Here is an 18,774-nt window from a genome sequence, read left to right on the forward strand (position 1 = left end):
TTCTGCCTTCCCTCCTACTCCGCCCCCACCCGCCCCCGTCTCCTTCAACCAGCCCCGCCCCTCTCCTGCGGAGAGTCTGCGCCTGCGTACAGCGACCGGCGCGCTCCCTCCCTGCCGCGCTCCGCTGGGGACAGCGGGGCGGCGTAGGAGGCTTGAGAAGAGCTTGAACCTGAAGAGGAAGGAGCGGGCCCTCGCGCAGGCTCAGAACCGCCTGAGCCGCGGCTGCCGGCGACGCCCCAGAGCGGAAGAGGGAAGTGAAGGCGCCAGGCTGAGGGTTCCTGCTGAGTTGGGGTTGCTGAGGTAGCGGTCGTAATAAGAGGAGGCCTTTGCCATCGGTCCGGATCAGGGATGTCGAAGAATACGGTGTCGTCAGCCCGGTTCCGGAAGGTGGACGTGGATGAGTACGACGAGAACAAGTTCGTGGACGAGGAAGACGGAGGCGACGGCCAGGCCGGGCCTGATGAGGGCGAGGTGGACTCCTGCCTGCGGCAATATCCTTGCGTTCCCACTCTTGCCACCCCACGCTTCTTCCCGGACCCTGCCGCCGTGCGGGGTCTGAGAGCCACGGGCCGCTCCCAGTACCGACGCGAAGCCGTCCCCGCGGCGCGCGGGTGGAACCTGCCTGTTTTGGGTCCCCCAGTCTGAGAAGGGAGGGATCATCCGTTTCTGACCGAGCCGGTTCGAAACCTCAGGGTCCCACTCTGGGAAACTTGCCTTTCCCAGCGCGCCTTCACGGCCCCGGACTCCTCAGGTTGCGCCCAGAGTTCCTGCCTCTGGGGAACAGGCTTTGCCAGCCTCGCCCTCGCCGCGCTGGGGAAGGAATTTGATGCTTGTCAGTAGGGCTGTGTTCTCTCTGTGTTCTTTCCAGAACGGTATTTACTGGGGTCACTATAGCTCCAGAAATTTCGGATTGGGGAAAAGGGAATGTTTCTTTAGTGGCCTTTTTTTTTTTTTTTTTTTTTTAATTGCGTTAGGATAGTTTCTTCCTTGACGGGAGGGATGAGGCGGTTCGCAGAATTGAGGCCCTCTTTTCAGCCCACGAGCTGCTGCTTATTTTTTAACAAAAAAGGATTGGGCAAAATATAGCTTGCACAAAATTTATAAACTGGAAGGGAAGGGAATGAGTACAAAAAAAAAAAAAAAAAAAAAAAAAAATCCCTAGAAGGAAGCTTGGAGTGCTTTACCTGCTTGAGAAAAGGAACTTAGAAAGAAAAAGGGGAATGGCTACGGAGAATTCCTGGAAATATTTAAAATAACTTCTAATGACTAAAATAGAAGAGGAGTCACTTGTGTAAAGCAGAATCATTTTTGGAATCCCGAAATTGTTTCCGTTTTAGTTAAAATGTGGTTGTCAGGGCCTGGATTTTGTTTTGCATATTTGAATATTCATATTCATATTTGCATCAGATGGTTTTAGAAAAATGTAGATATTGCAATAACCAAAGCTGTAGTTTTTGAGATTTTCAGTGACTGAACGTATGCTTTTCTAATTATTCCTGGGTGTATTCATAAGAGAAGGAAGGCTTTTTATACTTTTTCCTCGTACATGTCCTGTTAAATTATAATGGGGGAAATATATGGTCAAAATATTTGGTAGCAACTATACCTGGTCTTAAAAGTTCCTAAAATACTGCATTAAACATTTATCAACATACATATGTTCCCTTGATTTGCTCAACTTTCAGAATCAGCAGTTTCTATCTTGAATTATTTAAATATTTGTGAGATGTTTTGCATCTTAAAAAATGAACCTATCTACAAAAGGTATGCTTCTCCAGAAGTTCATACAGCTTTGAAAGACCACCACCTTAAGATTTTTGTGTGTGTCAGATCTTTTTTTTCAGAAGATGTGGTAAATACTCTTTTTGGCAAGCTTTCTTGAGGATGGATAAATGATGTTTTGTGAGACTAATTTAACCTATTTTAAGTGATTTGTGATGACTCTTAAATAATACTGCTGTATCCCTACCAGTGGATCTGATTTTTAATCAATTCATCTTAAAATATAAAGATATTATCTCTTCTACATTTGTTAAAAACCAGGGGAGACAATCCTGCTTTCACAGAGGGAGTCCTGCACTAGAGATGGAGGAAATAAGTGAACTTTGTGGTTTTCCTTTTAGGGGAATGACTGTACATTCTAACACTCTGATTGGCCTTCCATTTCTCATACTTGCTAACTCACTGGTGATTTCAGAGAGGCTAAATTTAATAGGTATGGGCTAAGACAGTTTGAATGATCTTTGAAATACGAAAGAAAATATCCAAAACAGAAAAATTAAGCTGCCACCTAAGGGTCATTTGCATTATTACACTTTGTGTGATGCCTCTTCTCATCAATATTAAGAAATTGCTAATGAGTATCATTCAGAGTGCTAGGATCTACCAGGATTTCCTACCAGCATTTCAGCTATTATAGAATATAATTCTAGTAAAAGTTTGATCTTTTTTTCCCTAGTCATAATATAATTTGGTTGATAGGCTCTTTTATTTGGGGACCTAATAATTATGATATATATTTTAGGGTTTCTTTAATACCACTCTGAATAATGCTTGCATATGTTTCTCACTGGAATACGAAAGATCAAATTATTCATTGATAGTTAGAACCAAGGGTGAAACGGTCATTATAAAAAAATAGTTTAATGTTCTCTTGTCTTCAGTACTTTTTACCTTTGATTGCCATCCTTGAAACCAGCACATTGAATTTTCCAATATTGAACATAGTGACCATAGTAATTTTTTCTTCTTATGCATAAAGTCAAGTAATAGAAATCATTGGTTAGTGATAGTTATGATGCTTTTCTGGGAACTGCCCTTTCCTGTTACCCCCTTAACCTCCATCACAGGAAACATGACAGCTGCTCTACAAGCAGCTCTGAAAAATCCTCCTATCAACACCAAGAGTCAGGCGGTGAAGGTGAGTCACAGACAGCACAGTGATCTCTGCTATCTTATCATTTGTCCCCAAATCCTCTGAAGTTTCACAAAACCAACAACTGTTTTAGCTATTTACTATCTTTGACATAGAAGAGTTACAATTTAGTTTGATAAATTCACATATGAGAAAATAGTTGTCTAATATAGTTACGATAATGCATGGTAGGCATAATAAGTTCTGACAGTTCAAATGATAGAAATCATTTCTGTATGTTTTTAAGGAAGGCTGCTCAGGTTGAATTTGAGCAAGGCCTTGAAGAATAAAGCTTTTACAGACATAAACATTCTATTTGCTTGCTTTTAAAATATTTTTTAAAAATTATACTAGTATTAAATATTTATTATAGAAAACCAGAGATCTATGGAGATAAACAGATAATCATCTATAATCCCACCACACAGCAATAAATTTTTTTTTGGTGTGGATATATGCTTATAAATTTTTTCTATTAGTGTTTTCTTTAAATAAAAATGGAATTTTATAACCTGCTCTTTCAACTGTATAGCAGAGTACATGAACTTCTTTCCTCCACAATAAGTTTATTTCTTTAACATTTTAAATGGTTGCATATAGATATGCTTTAGCTTATGTATAAACTAATCTTGTCATACACTTAGATTATTGAACATTTTTTCCTGTTATATCAATACTGGATTGAATAATTTTTTATAAATTCTTAATTTTTTTCCTTTGGAGAAACTTCTATAAATGAATTACAGGATCAAAGAATGTACTTTTTTTAGGGCTTTTGATACATACAGTATTGCAAAATTGTCCTCCAGAAAAGTTGTGCAATTTACATTCCCAGCAGCAGTCTTTCACTAATTCTTAAGAACCTATTTAGTTACTAACTTATTCTTTATTCATTATTTAAAATGAAACCTAAAGCATTTATCCCCTCTGCCAGTGGCTATGTACACGTCCTCGGAGACTCAAGAATCTCCTTAATTGAAGAGCAGTTATAACTTATGAAAATGCATAACAATTATCTAGGCAACATCATTTTTTTTTATCTTCATTTTATTGAGATATATTCACATACCACGCAGTCATACAAAACAAATCATACATTCGATTGTTCACAGTACCATTACATAGTGGTACATTCATCACCTAAATCAATCCCTGACACCTTCATTAGCACACACCCAAAAATAACAAGAATAATAATTAGAGTGAAAAAGAGCAGTTGAAGTAAAAAAGAACACTGGGTACCTTTGTCTGTTTGTTTCCTTCCCCTATTTTTCTACTCATCCATCCATAAACTAGACAAAGGGGAGTGTGGTCCTTATGGCTTTCCCAATCCCATTGTCACCCCTCATTAGCTACATTTTTATACAATTGTCTTCGAGATTCATGGGTTCTGGGTTGTAGTTTGATACTTTCAGGTATCCACCACCAGCTACCCCAATTCTTTAGAACCTAAAAAGGGTTGTCTAAAGTGTGCGTAAGAGTGCCCACCACAGTGACCTCTCGGCTCCTTTTGGAATCTCTCTGCCACTGAAGCTTATTTCATTTCCTTTCACATCCCCCTTTTGGTCAAGAAGATGTTCTCCGTCCCATGATGCCAGGTCTACATTCCTCCCTGGGAGTCATATTCCACGTTGCCAGGGAGATTCACTCCCCTGGGTGTCTGATCCCACGTGGTGGGGAGAGCAGTGATTTCACCTTTCAAGTTGGCTTAGCTAGAGAGAGGGCCACATCTGACCAACAAAGAGGCATTCGGGAGGGGGCTCTTAGGCACAATCATAGGGAGGCCTAGCCTCTCCTTTGCAGCAACCGTCTTCCCAAGGGTAAAACCTATGGTAGAGGGCTCAGCCCATCAAACCACCAGTCCCCTATGTCTGTGGTCATGTTAGCAACCATCGAGGTGGGGTAGGCCAATACCCCTGGATTCTCCACAGGCTCCTCAAGGGGGCACTACATATTTTTTTCCTTGTTTTTCTTTCTTTTTTTTTTTTTTTTTTAACTTTCCCTTCTTTGTTAAATCAACTGTATGAAAAAAAATTTAAAAAAAAAAAAAAAACGTACAATAAAAGAACATTTCAAAGAGACCATAAAAAGGGAGTAAGAAAAAGACAACTAACCTAAGATAACTGCTCAACTTCCAACCTGTTCCTACTTTACCCCAAGAAAGTTACCTAATATAGCAACATTTCTGTGAACTTGTTCCTACTATATCCATCAGAAATTAACAGACCATAGTCATTCTTGGGCATCCCCAGAACGTTAAATAGCTTATCTGTTCTTCTTGGATTATTGTTCCCCCTTCCTTAATTGCTCTCTATTGCTAGTTCCCCTACATTCTACATTATAAACCATTTGTTTTACATTTTTCAAAGTTCACATTAGTGGTAGCATATAATATTTCTCTTTTTGTGCCTGGCTTATTTCGCTCAGCATTATGTCTTCAAGGTTCATCCATGTTGTCATATGTTTCACGAGGTCGTTCCTTCTTATTGCCGTGTAGAATTCCATCGTGTGTATATACCACATTTTATTTATCCACTCATCTGTTGAAGGACATTTGGGTTGTTTCCATCTCTTGGCAATTGTGAATAATGCTGCTATGAACATTGGCGTGCAGATATCTGTTCGTGTCACTGCTTTCCGACCTTCCGGGTATATACCGAGAAGTGCAATCGCTGGATCGAACGGTAACTCTATATCTAGTTTTCTAAGGAACTGCCAGACTGACTTCCAGAGTGGCTGAACCATTATACAGTCCCACCAACAGTGAATAAGAGTTCCAATTTCTCCACATCCCCTCCAGCATCTGTAGTTTCCTGTTTGTTTAATGGCAGCCATTCTAATCGGTGTTAGATGGTATCTCATTGTGGTCTTAATTTGCATCTCTCTAATAGCTAGTGAAGCTGAACATTTTTTCATGTGTTTCTTGGCCATTTGTATTTCCTCTTCAGAGAACTGTCTTTTCATATCTTTTGCCCATTTTGTAATTGGGCTGTCTGTACTATTGTCATTGAGTTGTAGGATTTCTTTATATATGCAAGATATCAGTCTTTTGTCAGATACATGGTTTCCAAAAATTTTTTCCCATTGAGTTGGCTGCCTCTTTACCTTTTTGAGAAATTCCTTTGAGGTGCAGAAACTTCTAAGCTTGAGGAGTTCCCATTTATCTATTTTTTCTTTTGTTGCTTGTGCTTTGGGTGTAAAGTCTAGGAAGTGGCCGCCTAATACAAGGTCTTGAAGATGTTTTCCTACATTATCTTCTAGGAGTTTTGTGGTACTTTCTTTTATATTGAGATCTTTGGTCCATTTTGAGTTAATTTTTGTGTAGGGGGTGAGATAGGGGTCCTCTTTCATTCTTTTGGATATGGATATCCAACTCTCCCAGCCCCATTTGTTGAAAAGACCATTATGACTCAGTTCAGTGACTTTGGGGGCCTTATCAAAGATCAGTCGGCCATAGATCTGAGGGTCTATCTCTGAATTCTCAATTCGATTCCATTGATCTATATGTCTATCTTTGTGCCAGTACCATGCTGTTTTGGCAACTGCGGCTTTATAATAAGCTTCAAAGTCAGGGAGTGTAAGTCCTCCCACTTCGTTTTTCTTTTTTAGAGTGTCTTTAGCAATTCGAGGCATCTTCCCTTTCCAAATAAATTTGATAACTAGCTTTTCCAAGTCTGCAAAGTAGGTTGTTGGAATTTTGATTGGGATTGCATTGAATCTGTAGATGAGTTTGGGTAGAATTGACATCTTAATGACATTTAGCCTTCCTATCCATGAACATGGAATATTTTTCCATCTTTTAAGGTCCCCTTCTATTTCTTTTAGTAGAGTTACGTACTTTTCTTTGTATAGGTCTTTTACATCTTTGGTTAAGTTGATTCCTAGGTACTTGATTTTTTTAGTTGCTATTGAAAATGGTATCTTTTTCTTGAGTGTCTCTTCAGTTTGTTCATTTCTAGCATACAGAAACATTACTGACTTCTGTGCATTAAACTTGTATCCCGCTACTTTGCTAAATTTGTTTATTAGCTCTAGTAGCTGTATCGTCAATTTCTCAGGGTTTTCTAAATATAAGATCATATCATCTGCAAACAATGACAGTTTTACTTCTTCTTTTCCAATTTGGATGCCTTTTATTTCTTTGTCTTGCCGGATTGCCCTGGCTAGCACTTCCAGCACAATGTTGAATAACAGTGGTGACAGCGGGCATCCTTGTCTTGTTCCTGATCTTAGAGGGAAGGCTTTCAGTCTCTCACCATTGAGTACTATGCTGGCTGTGGGTTTTTCATATATGCTCTTTATCATGTTGAGGAAATTTCCTTCAATTCCTACCTTTTGAAGTGTTTTTATCAAAAACGGATGTTGGATTTTGTCAAATGCTTTTTCAGCATCTATTGAGATGATCAATTGATTTTTCCCTTTAGACTTGTTAATGTGTTGTAATACATTGATTTTCTTATGTTGAACCATCCTTGCATGCCTGGAATAAACCCCACTTGGTCATGGTGTATGATTTTTTTAATGTGTCTTTGGATTCGATTTGCAAGTATTTTGTTTAGGACTTTTGCATCTATATTCATTAGGGAGATTGGCCGGTAGTTTTCCTTTTTTGTAGCATCTTTGCCTGGTTTTGGTATTAGATTGATGTTAGCTTCATAAAATGAGTTAGGTAGTGTCCCATTTTCTTCGATGTTTTGAAAGAGTTTGAGTAAGATTGGTGTCAGTTCTTTCTGGAAAGTTTGGTAGAATTCCCCTGTGAAGCCATCTGGCCCTGGGCATTTATTTGTGGGAAGATTTTTGATGACTGATTGGATCTCTTTGCTTGTGATGGGTTGGTTGAGGTCTTCTGTTTCTTCTCTGGTCAGTCTAGGTTGTTCATATGTTTCCAGGAAATTGTCCATTTCCTCTACATTATCCAGTTTGTTGCCATACAGTTGTTCATAGTATCCTCTTATAATTTTTTTAATTTCTTCAGGATCTGCAGTTATGTCACCTTTTTCATTCATTATTTTGTTTATATGGGTCTTCTCTCTTTGATTTTGTCAGTCTAGCTAGGGGCTTGTGAATCTTGTTGATCTTCTCAAAGAACCAACTTTTGGTGATATTTATCCTCTCTATTCTTTTTTTGTTCTCTATGTCATTTATTTCCGCTTTAATCCTTGTTATTTCTTTCCTTCTACTTGGTTTAGGATTGGTTTGCTGTTCATTTTCTAGCTTCTTCAGTTGATCCATTAGTTCTTTGATTTTGGCTCTTTCTTCCTTTTTAATATATGCGTTTAGTGCTATAAATTTCCCCCTCAGCACTGCTTTTGCTGCATCCCATAGGTTTTGGTATGTTGTGTTCTCATTTTCATTCATCTCTATATATTTAGCAATTTCTCTTGCTATTTCTTCTTTAACCCACTGATTGTTTAGTAGTGTGTTGTTTAACCTCCAGGTATTTGTGAATTTTCTAAGTCTCTGATGGTTATTGACTTCTAATTGTATTCCATTGTGGTCAGAGAATGTGCTTTGAGTAATTTCGATCTTTTTAAATTTATTGAGGCTTGTTTTATGTCCCAGCATATGATCTATTCTGGAGAATGTTCCGCGAGCACTAGAAAAGTATGTGAATCCTGGTGATTTGGGATGTAATGTCCTGTATATGTCTGTTAAATCTAATTCATTTATCAGATTGTTTAGGTTTTCAATTTCCTTACTGGTCTTCTGTCTGGTTGATCTATCTATAGGAGAGAGTGCTGTGTTGAAGTCTCCCACAGTTATTGTGGAAACATCAATTGCTTCCTTTAGTTTTGCCAGTGTTTCTCTCATGTATTTTGAGGCACCTTGATTGGGTACATAGACATTTACGATTGTTATTTCTTCTTGTTGAATTGCCCCTTTTACTAGTATGTAGTGGCCTTCTTTGTCTCTCAAAACATCCCTGCATTTAAAGTCTATTTTATCTGAGATTAATATTGCTACACCTGCTTTCTTTTGGCTGTAGCTTGCATGAAATATTTTTTTCCATCCTTTCACTTTCAATTTCTTCGTGTCCCTGTGTCTAAGATGAGTCTCTTGTATGCAACATATTGATGGTTCATTTTTTTTGATCCATTCTGTGAATCTATATCTTTTAATTGGGGAGTTTAATCCATTTACGTTCAACATTACAACCGTGAAGGCATTTCTTGAATCAGCCGTCTTATCCTTTGGTTTATGTTTGTCATATTTTTCCCCTCTGTCTATTAATATCCTTTATTGTACCCATACCGAATCTCTTTAGTACTGAACCTTTCTCCATGTCTCTCTGTCCTTTGTTTGTTTCTCTGTCTGTAGGGCTCCCTTTAGTATCTCCAGTAGGCCAGGTCTCTTGTTAGCAAATTCTCTCAGCATTTGTTTGTCTGTGAAAAATTTAAGCTCTCCCTCAAATTTGAAGGAGAGCTTTGCTGGATAAAGTATTCTTGGTTGGAAATTATTCTCACTCAGAATTTTAAATATATCGTGCCACTGCCTTCTTGCCTCCATGGTGGCTGCTGAGTAGTCACTACTTAGTCTTATGCTGTTTCCTTTGTATGTGGTGAATTGCTTTCCTCTTGCTGCTTTCAGAACTTGGTCCTTCTCTTCCGTGTTTGACAGTGTGATCAGAATATGTCTCGGAGTGGGTTTATTTGGATTTATTCTATTTGGGGTTTGCTGAGCATTTATGATTTGTGTATTTATGTTGTTTAGAAGATTTGGGAAGTTTTCCTCAACAACTTCTTTGAATACTCTTCCTAGACCTTTACCCTTTTCTTCCCCTTCTGGAACACCGATGAGTCTTATATTTGGACGTTTTATATTATCTATCATATCCCTGAGGTCCGTTTCGATTTTTTCAATTTTTTTCCCCATTCTTTCTTTTATGCTTTCATTTTCCATTCTGTCATCTTCGAGGTCACTGATTCGTTGTTCAACTTCCTCTAGTCTTGTACTATGAGTGTCCAGAATCTTTTTAATTTGGTCAACAGTTTCTTTAATTTCCATATGATCATCTATTTTTTTATTTTGTCTTGCAATGTCTTCTTTATGCTCTTCTAGGGTCTTCTTGATATCCTTTGTATTCTGTACTATGGTCTCATTGTTCATCTTTAGTTCTTTGAGTAGCTGCTCTAGGTGCTGTGTCTCTTCTGATCTTTTGATTTGGGTGCTTGGGCTTGGGTTATCCATATCGTCTGGTTTTTTCATATGCTTTATAATTTTCTGTTGTTTTTGGCCTCTTGGCATTTGCTGAACTTGATAGGGTTCTTTTAGGATGTGTAGACCAATTGAAGTCCTTATCTCTAATTTATCAGATCTACAGCTTCGTGGAGTACATTTTCTCTAACTAACCAGCAGGTGGCGTCCACGAGCCATCTGTTCTCCACAAGCCAGTTCTCCCCTGCTTTGCCTTTTTGGTGAGTGGGGGAGTGAGTCTTGTGGTGTCCAATTGGTGTACCAAGCTTGCGTGTGTAGTTGGTGTTGCCCGCCCTGTATATGGGGCGTGTTTCTGGGCAGTCAGGGAGTGGGAGTGGCTCTAACAATCAAATCTCCCTGATGATCCTAGAGTTTTAAAGCTGCTGCAATAGTCTAATCCTTCAGTTCAGTCCTGCCACAGTTTGTCTCTGCCACTGACCCACAAGTCCTTGGTATTGGCGTATGGCTCCTGAGACTTGCAAGTGGGTCCCTCTTCCAGGTCATGCACCCCCTGGTCCTCTGTTGAGGGGGATGACTGTGCTATGTCACAGGTGAGTGCCATCCCCCCAGGGCGGTTCTGGGCTGCTGGCTGTGTAGGGAGGCTCCCAGTCTGCTGAAATGATGGCTGAATGGGGCTTTGTTAATTCACACTGCTCCACCTTCCCAACTCTGGGACAGTCAGCTGAGGTTGCAGGGAAGGCTAATGTCCACGCCCAGTTTTTAGGAGTGTGCCTGTTATTTGAAGCACTTCCGTCACACTGGGTTGTCTGGGGCAGCTCTGGGCTATGGGGCTGGCGATGGGCAGGAATGTTTCCTGTCCACCAGGATGATGGCTGTCAGCGGACACCCCCCTTTTCTTGGGAAGTTGTGGTGTTTAGTGAAATTTCTCAGCCACTGGATTATTGCCTTTTGTCTCAGAGCTCTCTTAGTTCTGCTCTTGTCTTGACCTGCCCAAATTGCAAGTCTTTGAAGCTTTCTGTATTGGGCTTCTTAGAGTAATTGTTTTAGAAACAGAAAAAAGGATTTAAAAAAAAAAAAAAAAGGGCCCTCCTCAGAGATCTAATGGGTTATTGAAATGCTAAGAGACAAAGCAATTAGGGCCATTAAGGAAAGGTCCACAGGGCAGAGAGATCAGCTTTTCTTCGGGATTTGCATATGAGCCTCAGGGCCTGAGCTCTGCCCTTCCCCTTTCTATGTTCACCAGAACTCCAAAAATCCTCCGCTTTTATTTTGGAGTTTTTCGTGCTGTTTTTTTCTATGCCTGTCTCCTCTCTGCTGGGCTGGCTGCTCTCAGATTCTCTGGTGTCTGGTCTCAGTCTATCTATGGTTGGAGTTTGGATCAGTAGAATGAGTTTCCGATAAGGGCTGCCACTGCAGTTCTCCCTTCTCCTTCCCGGAGCTGACAGCCCCTCCTCCCACGGGACTGAGCCTGGCAGGGAGGGGTGCGGGTCCCCTGGCCACAAAAACTTACAGATTTCGCTGATCTCAGCAGTTCCACGTTTTCATGAGTGTTGTATGAAGTATGCCCAAAGTCAGATTGCTCTGTGGTGTCCAGTCCACGCAGTTCCTGGCTGTCTGCCTACTTTCCTGGAGGAGTAACTAAAACATACAGCTCACCAGTCCGCCATCTTGCCCCGCCTCCCATGATTTTTTATAAGGGGGAAATTTTCATTGGTTTTTAAAAGTTTTAGGGAACTTCACTGAAATTTCAGTTTTACCACCTTCAGTTTTTATGTGCGTGATTTTTATCCCTGCTTGTGGGTGGGAGTTTTAGTTTTGGATGGAAAGCTATTTTTCTAATTTGGGTAATTGCATAGTCTGTAAGCCAAAAGTAACAATGGGTGGTAGAAACATTTTGTAAAATTCTGACCAGTAGGAATACCAAAGGTATTCTTTTGTCTTGAATAGGAGAAGCAGACTGTTGAAAGAGCAAATTAAATGTTCCCTTTGCATGGCTTAATGGGTAAGAAAGTAACTTTGCTTTTCGAGCAGTTTTTTGCCAAAAAAAAAAAAGATCATTATAAATGAAGATCACTGTGTTCCATAACTATAGTCAAATGATAGTGGAAAAAAACTTGTTTCTGAAGAGTAGTTCAAGGTAGAACTGCAAATTTTTAAGATCAGGAAGTAAAGTTTAAATGTTGATTTAACAAGGTGTTAAACTAGCCCATTAGATCTGTTAGCAAATCCTGTCAGCTCTGCCTTCAAGAATCCAAGAATCTGAATCTGTCCACTTCTCACCACCTCCACTGCTGCCACACTAGCCAAAAACGCTATTAGTTGTTGCCTCTGTTATTGCCTGCAACTTCCTAATTGGTCTCCCTGCTTCTGCCTTGCCACCTGCCCAACATCTCTCACCCCCACCCCCACCCCCATCTTATTCTCAAATAGCAGTCAAAGTGATCTTTTAAAAATATGTCAGATTATGTCACTGTTTTCAAAAATCTTCTAACAGCTTCTCATTTCTCTCAGAGTAAAAGCCAGAGTTCTTTCAATGGTCTGTAGGCTTCATGTGACCTGGATTTCCATTTCCTACTAGTCTGACTTTCTCTCCTACTAGTCTGCCACCTCTCTGCTTCACCCACTTTAGTTCTTTTGCCATTCCTTGATCACACTAAGCACATACTAACAACACTTGTTCTTTCCTCTGTGTAAAACACTCCTCAGATATCCACAAGGCTTCCTCTTTCACTTCCTTCAGGTCTTTATTCAAATGTCAGCTTCTTTGTATGGCCTTTCTAAAATTACCAACTCCCCCTCAGCCCCAACACACATAGGTCTAAATGTTCTGTTTTTTATTTACCCTCAGGATCGGGCAGGCAGCATTGTCCTGAAGGTGCTTATCTCTTTTAAAGCTAACGATATTGAGAAGGCAGTTCAATCTCTGGACAAGAGTAGTGTGGATCTCCTAATGAAGTATATTTATAAAGGCTTTGAAAGCCCCTCTGACAATAGCAGTGCTGTGTTACTGCAATGGCATGAAAAGGTAAGTTATGAATTACAAATCTTCATGACTGGTTCCTTTGTAATAGAGTAAAAAGAACAACCTCTCTCACCTAAATAACGATTTTGACTTTCTTGTGATACTCTTTGTTACTACAAATACATGCATGAAAATGAAAGTTCAGATTTATGCTTACTAGCCTTGGTCTTCTCTTAAGAGGTTCTGATTTACAGCACTTACATTTATTGAATGATGGTTATTCATTAAACATAATTTTGAATTTTGAACTAAATCAAAACCTTGCTAAAGAAAATAAGCAATAAAAATCAAGAATTCTTTATTTTTTTTTTCATTAAATATATTTTATGTAAGCAAATGCTGGTGCAGCATTCTTCAAAAAAACAGGGTAGAAGTAAAGTTTTGCTTTAGGTAAAAAATTAATAAGGTAATCTTTACTGCCCAACTCTTGTATGTATTGATATAAATGTAAACAATTTAACATTTAAATAGAGTAAACCATAGGTATGGGGAATATTCTCCACCTTCTAGCAATTCCAGAAACTCAGCTTGTCAGAAGTTATTGAATGTCTGTCTTAAGTGTATCCAAGTAAAAACACACACACATATACATTTGGGATAAGAATAGATAGTAAAACTTGGTATTTAGCATTGGTCAAGCCTCAATACTATCAAATATAAAGAACTAACATTTATGGATAGGATAACTATGCCTGCCAGTTTTCCCAAGACAGCCCCAGTTTAAGCCTGTTATCCCAGAATAATTATAAATAGTTCCCCTTTCACTCTGAAGGGTCCCAAATTGGGCAATAATCTTGATGGTCATCCTATTTTTCAAGCATCCTATTTATGAAGCAATTTCTTTTTGCCAGGTACTGTACTGTGAGTTTATGTTTCATTTAATTCTCACAACAGCCCTACATCATTATCATCCTCAATTTACAGATAAAAAGCCAGTTTTAAAACACAAGACTAGTTCCAGTATAGCCTCAGGATCATAGCTAACATTGATTGAGCACTTTTATTCCAAGTACTGTTCTAAGCACTTTGTAAACATTAACTCATGTAGTCCTCAAAAAATACTAGGAGGGAAGTCCTGCTATTATTCCCCTTTTGTGGATGGGGAAAGTGAGACACATACTGGTTTTACCTCTTACTAACATTAGTCAAGTTTTGTTTTTGTTTTGCAAGTCTTATCTCCTAAATACTTATCAAATCCATCCACTCGAGTCCATCTATAATGCAACAGTTCACAGTGTCTCTCCGAATTTGTTGCTATAGTTTCCTAACTGGTCTCCCAGCTACCAATTTTGCCTTCCTCAAATCTTTTACTCCACCAATGTCTGTAAATTCCAGTTCTGCCCTGTCACTAATCTGCAGTAAATTCCAAGTTCTCAAATACAGACTAATCTTCCCATCATTCTTCCCCTTATGTTCCGGCAGTGCTGCTAACCTTTTTCCTGAATGCACTATACAGTTGCACACTCCCATTCCTTTGCTTATGATTCTTTGTCTTCCTGAATGCCTTCATTTCCCTTTTATGTCATCCATTTAATGTATCATTTTCACCAGGAAGTCTTATCTGACACATTTCTCTATACCTTCAGGCTGGGTATGTGCTCCTCTGTGCTTTTATAGTACCCTAAGCTTAATTCTGTCACTTCATACATTATATTAAAACTACCTGTTTATATATCTTTCTCCTCCCACTAGACCAGAAGATGCTGTATTTTTTTACTTTTGAATCTCAGCATCTAGCACAGTACCAAATACACAGAGGTACTGTTTTTGAACAGATGTAAACCAGAGAAGCAAATTGCTAATACTTAATCAGACTTCCAGTTTCTCAAGATAAAATGAGTTAACTTAAGTTCCTAAATTCTTGGCTATTAAATAATGTCTTCTTAGCTTTGGAGAAAATAGTCTGACAAACTCTGGACTGTCTAATCTAAATGGAACTCGGTATGGTTGATCCCAGTTTAAATTTCTTCTTGACTATGTACTTTGAATGAGAGAAGAGAATAAGAAACAAATTTTTTGTTCTAGAAATAAATGCTACCATTTCTATTACCATCATTATTTCTTTAAATAATGCATATATATAATGTCCTAAATTTATATCTGAGGATCTATTTTAGGCATGAACATTATGCTGTGGATTGTTTTTAAACATTGTTATTTGGAAACAATGTAGTGGAATGTAAACTAGGATCTCACTAGACTATAAGGGCACAAGGGTAAGGTTTGTTTATTACTGTATCCCCAGTGCAAGAATAGTATCTGGTGCATAATCAGTATTCAGGAAGTAATTATTAAATTAATGAATTTGAAATGTATAGCTGCACATATTCCTTCTTTAAAGAAAATACTTAATATAAGAATTTATTCCTTACGTTTCTCAACATTTACATTTTGGTTTGTTTTTAGGCCCTTGCAGCTGGAGGAGTAGGGTCCATCGTTCGAGTCTTGACTGCAAGGAAAACAGTGTAGTCCAGCAGGAACTGGATATCTGCCATGGGAATGGGAGTTGCTGGTACAAAGACCAAAACAACCAAATGCTACCGCTGCCTTTTGAGTAGCATCTGTTTTTCTCAGCTTTGCCTTCTTGCTTCCTTTTTCATATCTGTAAAAAAGAAAATTATATATCAGCTTTTCTTTTAATGAAAATTGGGATAATAGAGAGGAAATTTTGTTTCAACAGGAGTATTTCATGCTCTCAAAAGCTATTTCAGTGATGTGAATACCAGTCTGTAAATAGTGTAGTTTACAGTCAGGTTTAATTGTGCAATTTTTAATCCCTATTGGCTGGGTTTTGTTTTGTTTTGTTTTGACTAATACTGAGAGATACGTTAAAAATTTGAGGCCAGTTTCCTAACTCATTGCTAGCCAAGCAGTGATCTGTATAAAAAAATATGTTTGAGAGACTGGCAGCTATTAACATTGCAAAACTGGACCATACTTCCCCTATTTAAGCAAATGTGTTTCTGGAACTTGTGGTGGATGAACACCACTACAAAGTTACAGCTTTGTTTCTGCTAGCCTCCAGATTATCTATGCTGTGAGTTTTTAAGTATGCTTTCTTCCTTTCAACATCCAGTAATCATGGCTTCTCAATTTCTTTGTGGTTACCCAGGGTCCAGAGCAAGGAGTCTTGCTCTATATAAATGTATCTATAAAATATCAGAGCCTGTTTGGCATGAGCATAAAACTTTTGTCCCCAAAATCTAATAATATGGCCCTATTTGGGGAAACTGTAATCCAAATCAGAAAGGATATGGACACTGTGATGTAGTTCATTCCCTGGGCAGTCTCTGAATGAAATGCTATTTTCTATAGAAATACAGAAGCTGCCTTAGACATTATGAGATGTGCAATTAGTATTTAATATGCCCTATAAATGTCTTCAGTATTCTTCAGGGTAATTGGGTTCTCAAAAGATTTGGTTCAGATCCAAACAAATATACATTCCATATTTTATCTCAGTGATTTTTAAAAAAGAAAATGCCACACAGCAAAAAGTGTTTACTTTGTTGGACAAACCAAATCAGTTCTTAAGAAAATGACTGGTGCTTATAAAAAGCTATTCTTCAGTAGCTCCAAAACAAATACCCAAAAGCATTTGACCAGAAGGGAAATCAGCCTGTGTTTAGTATTTACATTGGATACCAGTTTCATAATCATTGACTTATGTGAAAACTGGTACAGAAATTGTATACTCTTTGCTGTTTTTGATAACTGCTGTTTTGTTTTGTAAAAATGATAAAGTTCAGAAAATAAAATGTCAGTGTTGAATATTTTATTTTTCTAGCTCTCTTACTTTTATGATTAAGAAGAAAGATTTCCTGCTGCCACTACCAGGTTATTGTACTCTGTATAAGAACTAATTTCATACAAACGGTTTATAAGACTACTTTTACAAATATAAGGTAAAATAAAGGGGAGAGTCATTAATGGTATCAGAGCACTACTGGAGCCTTTGGCGTGATTCCATAGTCCTTTGGATGCCAGCTGAAAACTTGGAGTATCACACCAAAAGACTTAGACTAGAATGTGCAAATTAGCCATGTGCAAATTAGCCTAGTAGCTGCAACCATTTACTCCCAGGTTCTAAACCCCTCTTTCTTACATGCCAAATTTGTTTCTTATTCTTACCTACAGCATCCTCTGTTTTTACTTTCCAACTGCACCTGACTAGGTTCCTGCTTTTTAAAGCTTTAAAACCTTACAGGCAATTCAAAGGGCTATGGCTTAAGAGAAGCTAAGCAGTAGGTATTAGAGGTAGTCATTGTGGGTGTAACAAAAAAACTTACAAACCTTCAAATGAAAAAAAAAATGATATTGCCGTACTTTTTCATGAAGTCCTTCTTAACATTGCTTTCAAATCTGAAGTGTTGGGAAAATTCTGGAGTTCAGGAATTCTATAATCACAAGAATAAGTGTGTTTGAAATGTGCCAGCCTCTCATCTTTTCTCAGGAGACAGTACAGCATGGGGACTGACATACAGACTGGATGCATACTGGCTAAATGTCAGTCCGGGCCACACTGACAATTACACAGTGCAGTCTTGGTGGGAAGAGTGGGGGATAGTCAGGATCAATTGGGAAAAAAAGATATAAATGCTGAGGGTCACTTTTGGCACAAAAGTGGTTCTTTTTAACTCCCATCCCCTTCTACTTTAATCTCAATGGTTTTGTTGTTTGTTTTGGTTTCACCATTTTTTAAAGAGGAAAAAATGGCAAGTAGTACCCTCGTTTGATTATTAGATAGCATTACCATTTAGGTAACAGTCATATTCGATAACAAGTATAAGGAATTAAGGCAATCCATTAACACACAAGTGAAATTAATGTGTGGGAGGTATAAATTAACCAAATATGTATTTTTTTGGCACTACATATTCCCAAGGATCACGGGGACTTAATAGGAGACTAAGTTCTGGGCCTTGCTCACAAGGTGATTTCAACTTAATTGGCAAGTAAGTTTTTAACACTTAAAAATTAATGCCATACAATGAAGCATTTGACTGCAAATGCCATTGGTCAATGTTGGGGGAATAGCAAAATTAGGGTGAACTGGAGTAAAATGAGACATTAACCTTGAACTTGGTTACTTGTAGAGCAGAAAGGGCAGAAAGTCCAAGTAACATGAACAGGGTAGGAAAAAAAGAAAGTTAAAGTAGGTTTAAATGTCACTATTCTTGTGGTTTTAATATTTTTCACATAAAGTAAAATTCTGAATAGAATTGTTTGTTAAAATGATCAGGCTTTGATATGTGTATCTCCATGTGAGATTCAAGTCAGTCATAAGATCATATAAAGAATCATGGTTTGTTTTGTTTTTTTTACCTAAAATGGATATTAATAGTCATTTAATCTCACCTCTTTTATAATAGTAGAGTTGGGGAAATTAAATTTTATAAGAAGGAAAGCATCTTAAGTTAGTAAAGAGCTTTGCTTATTAAAACTGGGTATGAATAATTTTATCCTTTAATTATTTCCGATCGTTTTATTGAAATTGTCAGTTATGTTCCCTAATGTTCATTTAAAAGTCCTTTGTTAATGCTGAAATAACATCAATAGCCAGGATCCATGTGGACCAGAGTTAAATGAGTTTATATGAAATATAACATAAATAATAGGAAACCAAAAACATAGTGTGGTGACTTGGAGTTACGTACCCCAGGAAAACATATTCTTAGTCTTA

The 18,774-nt window shown here is 38.3% G+C and overlaps 1 protein-coding gene across 1 annotated transcript; it reads left to right on the forward strand.

Moving 5' to 3' along the window:
- The first annotated feature begins 135 nt into the window (after positions 1-135).
- Positions 136-16,869, forward strand: ARPC5 (actin related protein 2/3 complex subunit 5). Its single transcript, XM_037825195.1, has 4 exons — positions 136-491; positions 2,848-2,920; positions 12,918-13,094; positions 15,498-16,869. Exons 1-4 carry the CDS (start codon positions 349-351, stop codon positions 15,558-15,560), a joined length of 456 nt encoding a protein of 151 aa, XP_037681123.1. The 5' UTR covers positions 136-348; the 3' UTR covers positions 15,561-16,869.
- The last annotated feature ends 1,905 nt before the right edge of the window (positions 16,870-18,774 follow it).

Source organism: Choloepus didactylus, chromosome 2, assembly GCF_015220235.1.
Source record: "Choloepus didactylus isolate mChoDid1 chromosome 2, mChoDid1.pri, whole genome shotgun sequence".
Taxonomy (NCBI): Eukaryota; Metazoa; Chordata; class Mammalia; order Pilosa; family Megalonychidae; genus Choloepus; species Choloepus didactylus.